At 41.5% G+C, this 13,284-nt stretch overlaps 1 protein-coding gene across 1 annotated transcript in view; it reads right to left on the bottom strand.

Annotated features, from left to right (window-relative positions):
• SLC10A7 (solute carrier family 10 member 7) overlaps nt 1-13,284 on the bottom strand; it is a 286,343-nt gene that overhangs the window by 53,552 nt on the left and 219,507 nt on the right. The window contains exon 7 of the mRNA XM_006143458.3: nt 8,437-8,520. Within this exon, the coding sequence (XP_006143520.1) occupies nt 8,437-8,520 (84 nt within the window). The remainder of the gene's footprint in view (nt 1-8,436; nt 8,521-13,284) is intronic.

Here is a 13,284-nt window from a genome sequence, read left to right as displayed (position 1 = left end):
AAATCACTCTGGGCGTGTGTGCATGCATGCCCAAGATCCTGGGGGGAAACTGGAGGAGAATGGAGGAGAAGGGATTATGGCATGGTTGTACCCCTTGGGGGGTGATTTCTCACTTTCCCTCTCACTGTCTCTGTCTGTCTCTTTCTCTGGCAAGTGCACATGCCCTAAAGCAAAAACCTTTTTTTTTTTTAAATTCAGGTAAAAACAGTTCATATCTAATATAATTTTCTAAATGCTAAACTTCACTAGTATTAATAGCACTAACCTCAGTTCTAGCTGGAGACTGTTTAGCATGAAGAGCCCATCTCAAACTGGGAAACAAAACGCTAGTGGGAAGACCAGACAATACATGAACAATAATGTATAGAAACACTTTTTATTATTAATTCATAAGGGAAAAGTGGGTTTTAGTGTGCTGCTTTGAAAAATACTCAAAAGGGTGACGGAAAACAAAAGGTGACAGAAATTCTATTTCCTTAACATTTATTCATAAATTGCTCTTAAATATAATACATGAAATAAGTATTCATCACAAGCACTTAAATGTATTAAAAGGGTTTGTCATAAAAGGGAAAGAAATGCTATAAGGACTTTTTTTTAGAGTTTTTTTGTGATAAGGCATTTGTACTTGCCAGAGAGACAGAAAGCGTGAAATTGCCCCCCAGGGGAATGACCATGCCACAGTCCCTTCTCCTCCATTCTCCTCTTGACATTTTGGGCATGCGTGCACGCATACATGCACACAAGCCCAATGTAAGTTTCAAGCTGCCAGGTCTGAGATTTGAATTGGAGTCAGCCACGTGGGAGTCTAGTGCCTTGACCATCACACCACCTGCTGGCCCCAAGGGCAGACGTTTGATTTCTCTTTCTGTTAAAAAATTTTATTGAACTTTATTTATTTATTTTAATGTGATCAGAGTGAGAGAGAGAGAGAGAGAGAGAGAGAGAGCATGAAAGTGAGAAAGCAGGGGAGCGCACGCGCCCTATAGTGAAAAACCTCTCAAATAAATAAATAAATAAATAAATAAATAAATAAATAAATGAGAAAGCAAGCCACCAGGTCTAGGATTCAAACCATGGTCGGCCATGTGGGAGTCCAGTATCCTAACCACCATGCTACTCGCCAGCTCCCACATTTGCTTTCTTTCTAGAATTAATAGAAGCAGCAGTCTCCTGACTATGATATCAATAGAGAGGCCTGTACAAACAAAGTGAAGCCTGGAAGTTGGGTGCGTTGTCGGACAAGGAGAAAGACCAAACTTAACCCCACATCATACCAGTATCAGCCCATACTGGAAGGACTGGCTGGGGAAAACATAGACAAATAAAATTCACTCTCAGTAACTGGATCTGGTGGCTTGAAAATATCAATCATAATGTTTTATCATCCCTAAAATATTAAGGAAAATATATTCAGTGGCATGCATGGAATAGGCAGTCGGGTTTAACCAGAATCAGGCCTTTTTGAGTATTTACAAGAAAGGAGGACAGGGTGAAGTTCCAGTTGAGACTATCAGCAAAGAAGGGGCTATAATGATAAACTGTGGAATCTGAACTGGGTAAGAAGGAAAGTAAAGGTGCAGAAATGGTAATTGATAGAAAGCACTAGGGTTGGGGCCAGCAGGTGGCGTGGTGGTTAAGGCACTGGACACTCCCACATGGCTGACCGTGGTTCGAGTCCTGGACCTGGTGGCTTGCTTTCTCACTTTCCTTCCTTTCTTCCCTCTCTCTCTGTATAACTTTCTCTGGTAAAATTAAAGTAAATGAATGAATAAATAAAATTAAACAATTCTTAAAAAGAAAAGAAAGAAAGTCCTAGGGTCAATTGATTGGGAGCTTGACAAAGCAGAGGAGTTACTGGACACAGGAGCTAAGAAGGTGAGGAGGTGTGGTTAGAAAGCTGGCTGCCTGAAATTGACCATCAAGATGAAACAGGCTTCTACCCGCCCTAAGGCACTTTGGTATGCAACAGAAAATGGAATCTCTTGGGATCAGCAGGTAGAGTGGTGGTTAAGGCAGCTGGATCCCAGATGGCTAACTCTGTAATTCAAATCCTGGTCCCGGTGGCTTGGAAAACATACCAACAAACGTGTGTGTGTGCCTAAAGTCCCCACAGAAAAATGGAGGAGAAGGGATCGTGGTGTGGTCATCCTCCCTGGAAGACAATTTCTCATTTTCTCTCTGTCTGTCCTTCTCCAATGAGTACACACTCCCTATGGCAAAAATGTAAAAAAAAAAAAAAAAAAAAAAAAAAAGGACTCCTTCACTTAATGTATTTTATTTCCTCCTACCAAAGAATGTCTAGTAACAAATAAGAAAATCTAAGATGCTTAAGTACCTTTCTCTGAGAGGTGACGTGGTTGTACACTGAACAATCTCTGCACCTGTACGCAAAGGCCCTGCAAGGATGTGATGACAGGAGTAGGTGGCCGAGACTAGAGCAACGAGGGCGATGAGAGTGAGCCTTATTTTATTTTCCACGAAAATTCTAAATCATCTATTTTCCAAAAACTAGTACCCTAAAAAAAAAAAAGTGTTGATTACATTTATTACTTTATAATTTACTGACTACTTAACTACCGGGTGCATTAAGAATGAGCAATTTAATAATTCATGATTCTCTCGGAATAAATACTCTTTCAATTACTGAAGTTATATAACCCTGTACATTAAAAAATGGAATGATTCAGACAAAGATTTTTGGGGGGGCCTACGTGGTTGAAGTCATATCTTATTTATGTATTATTTTTTTAGAGTGATTTTTTGCTGCAGGGCGCATGTGCTTGCCAGAGAGACAGAGAGACAGAGAGACAGAAGCGAGAAATCACCCACCAGGGGGGATTGTCATGCTGTAATTTCGTGTCCTCCATTCTCTTCTCAGCATTTTGGGCACACGCACACACGCCCGGTGTGTTTTTCAAGCTGTCAGGTCCTGGACTTGAACCACGGTCACCATGCAGGAGCTGAGTGCCTTAAGCACCATATCACCTGCTGGCCCCTAAATAAAACTATTTTAAAAAAGAATTATTTTATTTAACTTTATTCATGGCCATTGTTTTATTATTATTATTATTATTATTGTTATTATTATTATTGAAGTTGAGCAGAGAGAGACAATGAGTGAGAAGGAAAGTGAGAAAGCAAGCTACCAGGTCTGAGACTCGAACCATGGTCAGCTATGTGGGAGTCCAGTTGCCTTAACTACCATGCCACCTGCTGGCCCCAAAATAGGACTTTTTAAGTGCGTTTAAACTCTTCCCTTTTATGCAAAATTTAGTCTGTTTTCTAAGAATAAAATTAAAATTAAGCCCGGTCTCAGTACTGTTCTGCAGTACTTGAAGCCTCGTGATCTACTGTGGGTTTGGACCCCAAGATGACTTGAAATTCACTGGGCATGTGCCCAAGAGCCTGACTAGCTGCAGAGCCGAGGGAAGGGAGTCACAGCATGATGAGACCCTATGGAGGGTGCCTGTCTCTCTATCCTATGCATGTCTGTATTCTCATGAAAGAAAGAAAATAAACCGTTTTTTAAAAGTATATAAAATATTAAATAAAAAAATATACTGCTTAGGTTATAAGTGCTGCTGGGTCTCCCCCCCACCCCACAGGTCCATTCCCTCAGGAATGAGATATTTATTCCCACAGCTTGAGGGAATTATTTTTTTTTTCAAGTATCACTTTTTCTTTTTTTTAAGAATTATTTCATTTAACTTTATTTATTTATTTAAATTTAACCAGAGAGGGACACAGAGAGAGAGAGAGAGAGAGAGAGAGAGAGAGAGAGAGAAAGTGTGAAAGCAAGCTGCCAGGTCTGTGACTCGAACCGTGGTCGGCCATGTGGAAGTCCAGAGCCCTTAACCACCACACCACTTGCCAGCCCAAGTATCACTTTTGAATCTCCTCTTTGGGACTTGCCCTCAGCCTAAAGGAGCACTGACTTAAGGTCACTCCCTCACTGTGGGGAGAGAGGCCAGAATCCTATGGGTGTTCAGTGCCAGAGTACACTCAGCCTTCAGGCAGCACAACTCTGAGGGGTCATCCTAGCTCAGAGCCTCCGTGGATCTGCTGAGGTCTTTGCTGGGACTACATCATCCCCATTTGATTTTTCTTGGTTGATTTTTGCCCAGATGGATGCACACAATTGCCTAGGATGGCAGGGGGAGGGAGGGCAAAGGGAAGGTGAGAAAGCACCCTGTATAGGGAGTGGTAATACCTCAATCTGTTCTCCTCCATTTCTCCCTCCTTTCAGGATTTTGGGCACACACGCACACGTGCCCAGAGTTTATCTTTTCTTTTCTTTGTAGAGGTTTTTACCTTAGGGTGTGTGTGATTGCCGGAGACAGACAGAGAGACAGTGAAAGAGAAAATGAGATATCCCCCCAGGGGGGATGGCCATGCTGTAATCCCCTCTCCTACATTTTCCTCCTGGGATCTTGGGCACTCATGCATATGCACCCGGCATGAGTTTTAAGTCACTGGGCCTGGAACTCAAACCACGGTTGGCCATGTGGGAGCCCAGCAATGTAATGGCTATGCCATCTTTTGGTCCCAGTGTCTGGCATTTTTCAAGCCACTGGGTACGGGACATGAACCACACTGATAGTCGTACGGGATCCAACCACTTTAACCACTGTGCCACAGGCTGGCCCACCTAGCTGCCTGTCTTCACTCCCCAGAGGTGTTGATTCCAAGGGTATTCAGTACTCCTGAGAAAACCTCCTGCATAGAAGCTTCTACTCAGAGTTTATTGCCCACAGAACCCAAGACATCACATTAATGTTGTATGTTCATACATACATCATTTTATGGTTGGTATGTCAGAGTTGCTTACAGTTTAGTGTTTGCAGAGAATTTGATGAGGGTGATGATGGTGATGACAGTGATAAAAGCTACAGGGTATGCACCAGGGTCTCTGCATAGAATTTCATATGTATGCACATTTCATTTAGCCCTCACACCCCTTTAAGGCAGATACTATTTTCATAATAGTTAATAAATTGGAGATCTAATGACTTGTCAAGACCATACAACAAATAAAAGGTAGAACTGGGGTCAGCAGGTGGCATGGTGGTTGTGGCCGACCTCAGTTCAAGTCCTAGAACGGTGACTTGAAACTCACTCGAGGTGCATGTGCATGAGTACGCAAAATCCTCAGAGGAGAATGGAGGAGAAGGGAGTGTGGTGTGGCCATCTCCCCTGGGGATGATTTCTCAGTCTCTCTGTCTGTCTCTGTCTGTCTCTCCGGTGAGTACACACGCCCTATAGCAAACATCTCTCTTAGAAAAATAAATAAATAAAAAGTAGAATTACGTCTAGACTCTAACTGCTTTTAAGCTAAAGTCTGAGTTCTTAATCATCCTCATATATTGTTTTCCTCAGACTTACTCATTTAGTTTTCTATGATTTAAAAGAAAAAAAATCATATGCGTATAGTTCAACTATATGCTTATTATTAACTTGTTAGAAGAAGTTAAAATAAGAACTTCTATTAGTACAGTTAAATAAGAATGAGAAAGGAAAACTAAATCTTATCAGGTCCCATTTTAAGAGATAATTGGATTAAATATTTGTTTTTATCGGTTACATAATCGCAAAGAGAACTGCTGTTGGAAGTCTATGAAGTCAACCAAAGCCAGATGCTGGTCCCAACAACGGTCATAAATGCTGTGACTTTATCAGAAGTTGCAGAATAAGGTCAAGATTTACTAGATATTCTCAAGATTGCTTCGTAGCTACAAAGAAGAGCTAATAAACTTTTAAAATCAATAAACATTTGGGAACCAGCAGTTAGCGTAATGGCTATGTCGCTGGATCCCCATGTAGTCAACCGCGGTTCGGGTCCCGGACCCTGTGGCTTAAAACTCACGCCGGGCGCGTGTGCGTGCGTGCCCAAGATCCCGAGAGGAGAATGGAGGAGAAGGGATTGCGGCGTGACCATCCCCCCTGGGGGGTGATTTCTCGCTTTCTGTCTCTTTGTCTCTCTCTGTCTGTCTGGCGAGCGCACGCGCCCTACAGTGAAAATCTCTTCAAAAAAAAAAAAAAAGAAAAAAAAAATCAATAAACATTTAAGGGACACACAAGTGAAAAATGATCGGTTGTTGATAATATCTTTAACTGGACTCACATACAGTGTATTCATGCTGGGAAAATTCACTTTATAAGTTGTAATGATATACAGTGATTGAATTAATAAAAAAAATTCCATGTAGGGGACCCTATGAAACAGACAGAGAGACAGTGAAAGAGAAAATGAGATATCCCCCCAGGGGGGATGGCCATGCTGTAATCCCCTCTCCTACATTTTCCTCCTGGGATCTTGGGCACTCATGCATATGCACCCGGCATGAGTTTTAAGTCACTGGGCCTGGAACTCAAACCACGGTTGGCCATGTGGGAGCCCAGCAATGTAATGGCTATGCCATCTTTTGGTCCCAGTGTCTGGCATTTTTCAAGCCACTGGGTACGGGACATGAACCACACTGATAGTCGTACGGGATCCAACCACTTTAACCACTGTGCCACAGGCTGGCCCACCTAGCTGCCTGTCTTCACTCCCCAGAGGTGTTGATTCCAAGGGTATTCAGTACTCCTGAGAAAACCTCCTGCATAGAAGCTTCTACTCAGAGTTTATTGCCCACAGAACCCAAGACATCACATTAATGTTGTATGTTCATACATACATCATTTTATGGTTGGTATGTCAGAGTTGCTTACAGTTTAGTGTTTGCAGAGAATTTGATGAGGGTGATGATGGTGATGACAGTGATAAAAGCTACAGGGTATGCACCAGGGTCTCTGCATAGAATTTCATATGTATGCACATTTCATTTAGCCCTCACACCCCTTTAAGGCAGATACTATTTTCATAATAGTTAATAAATTGGAGATCTAATGACTTGTCAAGACCATACAACAAATAAAAGGTAGAACTGGGGTCAGCAGGTGGCATGGTGGTTGTGGCCGACCTCAGTTCAAGTCCTAGAACGGTGACTTGAAACTCACTCGAGGTGCATGTGCATGAGTACGCAAAATCCTCAGAGGAGAATGGAGGAGAAGGGAGTGTGGTGTGGCCATCTCCCCTGGGGATGATTTCTCAGTCTCTCTGTCTGTCTCTGTCTGTCTCTCGGGTGAGTACACACGCCCTATAGCAAACATCTCTCTTAGAAAAATAAATAAATAAAAAGTAGAATTACGTCTAGACTCTAACTGCTTTTAAGCTAAAGTCTGAGTTCTTAATCATCCTCATATATTGTTTTCCTCAGACTTACTCATTTAGTTTTCTATGATTTAAAAGAAAAAAAATCATATGCGTATAGTTCAACTATATGCTTATTATTAACTTGTTAGAAGAAGTTAAAATAAGAACTTCTATTAGTACAGTTAAATAAGAATGAGAAAGGAAAACTAAATCTTATCAGGTCCCATTTTAAGAGATAATTGGATTAAATATTTGTTTTTATCGGTTACATAATCGCAAAGAGAACTGCTGTTGGAAGTCTATGAAGTCAACCAAAGCCAGATGCTGGTCCCAACAACGGTCATAAATGCTGTGACTTTATCAGAAGTTGCAGAATAAGGTCAAGATTTACTAGATATTCTCAAGATTGCTTCGTAGCTACAAAGAAGAGCTAATAAACTTTTAAAATCAATAAACATTTGGGAACCAGCAGTTAGCGTAATGGCTATGTCGCTGGATCCCCATGTAGTCAACCGCGGTTCGGGTCCCGGACCCTGTGGCTTAAAACTCACGCCGGGCGCGTGTGCGTGCGTGCCCTAGATCCCGAGAGGAGAATGGAGGAGAAGGGATTGCGGCGTGACCATCCCCCCTGGGGGGTGATTTCTCGCTTTCTGTCTCTTTGTCTCTCTCTGTCTGTCTGGCGAGCGCACGCGCCCTACAGTGAAAATCTCTCCAAAAAAAAAAAAAAAGAAAAAAAAAATCAATAAACATTTAAGGGACACACAAGTGAAAAATGATCGGTTGTTGATAATATCTTTAACTGGACTCACATACAGTGTATTCATGCTGGGAAAATTCACTTTATAAGTTGTAATGATATACAGTGATTGAATTAATAAAAAAAATTCCATGTAGGGGACCCTATGAAGAAGGGGGGGGTCTTTAAAAAGTCCAGGAAAGATGCTTATTATGGAAAAACATGTTGGTATTTCAAAACTTCTTTGCACCAAAATCAATGTGTACTTTAATTACATTTTCCATAAATTTTCTGAAGTCTTCTTGTACAGCTTACTACAAAGCAGACTGATATTAATTTTGAAAAGATGAGAATATGGTGATCATGAAACCTCATATTTTCATAGTTTGATAGTTTCATTTGTCTCCTCCCTCTGAATAGCCTTTCTCTCAATTGCTCTGATGTCACTTAAGAATTCAAAATTTGATCTATAAAAATAATAAGATAAAATTGGGAACCTTACCTGTCCGATAATAAGAGGAACCACCACAGTCATAAAAAGCTGAGAAAAAATTGATGAAAAAGGCACAGAAGAAGATGAACCAAGCTGTAAAACAAGAAAGTTGGAATCACTTTGAACCAGTTATCAAACATCGTTGTCAATTAAATAATACAATAAGTAAATTCTCTCCTATGCACCAGAAGTTTGATCGCTATTTACAAAGAGTAAATGAAGTTATCTCTAATTTTCTAAATTTAAAATCAAATAAGCTGTTAAATTTTTCTTTTCTTCTTCACCCCTTCCTCCCCCTCCCTCCCTCCCTCCCTCCCTTCCTTCCTCCCTTCCTTCCTTCCTTCCTTCCTTCCTTCCTTCCTTCCTTCCTTCCTTCCGTCCTTCCTTCCGTCCTTCCTTTACCCCCTTTCAGCGTGTAGTCAAAATGATGCCACAAATGTATGTCTTGCCCCTTGGTGGCTCTGCATTCATTTGATAAATGGTTGGCCTGTGGCAGGCAACTTAACCCATAAAAGTTGTAGTCCTTAATCCTTTTCCTCTGTAATCAATAAAAACTAAAGAAATGAAGAATTGGGCAAAAAAAAAAAAAAAGTGAAACTAGTGAAAAACGAACAGGATTCCTGGTGTGTAAACATTATGTGGCTGTTAGAGGTTTCTTGTGTTGCAAAACCAAAGTATTAAAAGTTAATAATTCCCTCTACTATAGAGCAACTGTGTCTTTGAAGAAAAAGGTGCTTAACAAATACATTCTCTCCACAAATATTAAACCTAAGGATATTCCTGGTGCAAGGACTGAAATAAAGAAAAAAATATAATGTACAGAGAAATCAAGGCACTAAGTGAATAGAAAAAGAAACTTCAAAGAACAAAGTTTTCAAGTTCAAGAAACACCAGCTTGGTGCTCTGTATTCAAAATGTTTACAATGTTGGCAGAGACAGTGGGATTCAGTTATTCATCATGTGAAAGGTGAGTTCCTGCCAAAATCTAATGAATGGTCTGGCTCCTGTTTCTTTTCTTTTCAACTCTATTAATGTATTTTAAAATGTTTAGGGCCAGCCAGTGGCATTGTGGTTAAAGTGGCTAGGTCCCACATGGTCAATTGCAGTTCAAATCTCAGACCCAGCTGCTTGAAAACATGTCAGATGTGTGTATGCATGCCCAAACTCCTGAGAGAAGAAATGGAAGAAAAGGGATTGAGGCATGACCATTTCCCAAGGAGGGTGATTTATCTCTCATGCTCTTTCTGTCTCTCTCCTCCAAGCACATATGTTCTCTAGCAAATTAAAAAACGTTTAATGAATAAACATATCAAAGTTATATAAGGGGACTTCAAAAAAATCATGGAAATTTTGAATTAAAATACAAGTTTATTTTAGCACAAATAATTTTTAACACTATGCATCATTTTTTCATGATATGTATTTTCCATGAACCTTTTGAAGACCCCATGTATTTCCTTTGTAAGCCCATAAAAATAAAGAAAACCCACCTCGACTTCAGTAGAAAAGAAAAACATTATGTATTTCACTGTATGTATACCTTTAAAAAGTATACTGCAGCCCACAAAGATAAACACTGATTATATGTAAACAAAAAATCATCATTTCACAATTACGTATTTTAATTTTTTCATCTGTCACATTACAGACCATTGGTGTGGAGGAGAGTGAAATAAGGCTCTAGGTTGAGGACTGAGGAGGCTACTGTGATCTCCAAACTCCTTCTGTCCTCTATAACCAGTTTCCAGTCTTTTTGAACCAGGAACCAGTTTTGTGGAAAACAATTTTTTCACAGATAGGGGTGGGATAGTTTATGAGGGTGCACAACTGAGATCCCTTGCATGTGTAGTTCACAGCAGGGTTTGTGCTCCTATGAGAATCTGATGCCTTCACTGATCTGACAGAAGGTGGAGCTTGGGCAGTAATGCGAGCAATGGGGAGTGGCTGTAAATACAGATGACGCTTCACTCACTCGCCTGCCACTCATGTCCTGCTGTGCGGCCCAGTTAACAAGCCGAGAACTGGTCCTGGTCCATGGCCTGGGAGTTGGGACTGAGGTTCTAAAACACCCATGATCTCTGATCTACTTGACTAGAAACACAGGTTGGAGCAGCCCTCCTACAAGGTTCTGTCAGATCAGAGGCAGAGCCGGCCAGCCAGAGAAGTAATTAACTGGGTCCACAAAGCCAGACAAGGTGCAGCAGGGATGCTGGGGGAGAAATCCCACAGGATGGCTCCCTTAGAAGTGGCTTGGAAAGGAGGGAGACTATAGGACTGGAGTCTAATTTGGCATAGGTCTTTTCTTTTCATCGGCCACCAGACCTGTCGCTGTGGTCAGTGTGAAGACGCAGAGATGCCCTTGGGGAAGTTTCTCATGCTGCGAAGTATGCCCTGGCACGCAGAAGAAAGAAGAACGAGCATCTGGCACAGGACAGCATGTGAGGCCGTAACCAGAAAAGTCCAGTCATCTTGTGTGCAGAGCTGATCTTAACTAAAGCCGAAGGAAAGATGCTGCCTGGGATAGCTGGTTCTTCATATTTTAATGAGGAAGCTGTTAGGGTTTCTATTGTAAAGAGCAATGTGTTTATAAGAACATCAATAATTTGCAGGTCAAGTCTGCAAGTTCAGAATGTGCTTGTATCAAACAAGCACTTCACTGAGATATCCTGCCAGGTTAAGAGGTATTATGTTTCATTTTGCCAACCCATGCCTTAAAACACAGCATGCAAAGCAAACGATCTGAGCATTGACTAATTTCTTGGAGGAATATAGTAGTCTAAAGTAGAAAACCCACAATTAGGTTGGTTGGTTGATTTTAATATCTTACATTGGAAAGAAATGATTCATGAAAGTTCAGTATGTGGGAATTTAGGACTTTTGTGTTCAATCATTCAGATAGTTCCTGTGTGCTCCCTGTGTGTCAGAAGTGTGTTCCAAGCTCTAGGGATACAGTAGTGGACCAAACACAAATGGTTCTTCCTTTTTTTTTTTTTTTTAAGAGTTTTTTTTTTTTTGTCTTAGGATATGTGCACTCACTGGAGAGAGAGACAGACACAGTGAGAGAAAATAAGAAAGCACTCCCCAGGGTGTGATGGCCATGCTGCAATCTCTTCTCTTCCATTTTCCTCCTGGGATCTTGGGCACACACGCACACATGCCTGGCATGATTTTGAAGCCACCAGATCCAGGGCTTGAACTGCTGTCGGCCATATGGGAGTCTAGCAACATTAGCTGCTATGTTATCTGGCAGCCCCCCAACCCCTTCTCCTGGGAGCTGCTTTTTAAAATAAAATTTAAAAAAATTTGTTTTAAATAAAAAAAAAAGAAAGAAGAGAAAAAACATAACAAAAAAAAAGAAGTTCTAGTGCTGGATCTGGTGGCTTGCTTTCTCACTTTCCCTTTCTCTCTCTGGTTAAATTTAAAAATAATAATAATAAACAAAACTAAATAAACAATTCTTAAAAAAAAAATCTAAGGTCTGGGGTCCAGCAGGTGGTGTAGGAGTTAAGGTGCTGGACTCCCACTTAGCCAACTGCAGTTCAAGTCCCAGACCAAGTGATTTGAAACATGCCAGGCATGTATGCGTGCATGCCCAGAATCCTAGAAGGAGAGTAGAGGAGAAGAGATTGTGGCATGGCCTTCCCCCCAGGGGGTAATTTCTCACTTTCTGTCTCTCTGTCAAGCACATGCACCTTATAGCAAAAACCCCTCAAAAAAAAAAAAAAAAAAAAATGTTAAGGTTTGGGTCAGCTGGTGGTGACTAGGGTAGCTGGATCTCACGTGGCTGCCTGTGTAGGTTGGGTCCTTGGCCCCACAGTCTTTTTCTGAGTCTCAGTTTAAGCTTTACTTTTTTAGGAATTCTTTCTAAATCCTCTTCCCCACATGCTGAATTGGCCACTTCCTCTGCTGTGAACCACTGTCCTCTGTGCACTTATCAGACCTTTCAGAATCCTTGGCTGTTCTTGTTTACAAATTTGTGTCTCCCAGAAGGCTATATCTCTGAAAAAAATGGGGACACTGGACAGGCTTACTCACATGTATATGCTCAGTGCCCAGCAGAGAGACTATAAAGTAGGCAGTGACTCAAATGTAGGCGGCAGTTATCACATTTGAGCACATCAGACACATCTGGGGGGACTGGTTAAAGCACAGCTTGCTTGGGCCAGCCTTGGAATTTCTGACTTAGCTTGGGGAGAGTGATTGGAGTTAAGCGTAGTGAGAATTGGCATTCCTAACAGGTCCCGGGTGGTTCTGCTGCATAGCTGGGGTCCACACTTGGAGAACCACTACTCCATACACAGTAGTTGCTTAATGAGTATGTGCCAGTCAGTGAGTGACTGCACTATACAGGTAAAAAAAGAAGTTTGACTATATTTTCTTCCCCTTCTTCCAACTTCATTTAGGTGAGTTACAGAGCTCCACTTAATTCACAGACCCAAGAGAAGATCATCAGCCTGGCTGTCCGCCCTGTTGTCTCTTATCATCACATGACAACATTTATTGTGCACATCTATGGTGCCAGACACTGCTATAAATGCATAATGTGTGTTGAATAATTTGCTCCTCACAGCAACCCCTTGAGGAGGGTCTTGTTGTTACCCCCATTCTCTTAGGAGGCAACAGAACACTTAAACACCTTGGACAAGGTCACCAAAGCTGGAAAGTGACTGCAACAGGATCTCAACCCAGAAGTAGTTCCAAAGCCCTCAACTGAATCCTTGTACTCTACCGTATGTTAATTACAGATAGTGCAGAGCAGTGGGAGTGGGCCAGGAGGCAGGAGAGGAAGCCATAGCTGGGCTTATATTTTCTTGCCTATGGGCAAGAAAGAGAGAGAGAGAATGAAGGAGAGAGGAA

This window comes from Tupaia chinensis, unplaced genomic scaffold (genome assembly GCF_000334495.1).
Source record: "Tupaia chinensis unplaced genomic scaffold, TupChi_1.0 Scaffold000098_3, whole genome shotgun sequence".
NCBI classification, from domain to species: Eukaryota; Metazoa; Chordata; class Mammalia; order Scandentia; family Tupaiidae; genus Tupaia; species Tupaia belangeri.
Note: the sequence above shows the minus strand (reverse complement) of the source record. Positions and strands in the feature narration are given on the sequence as shown.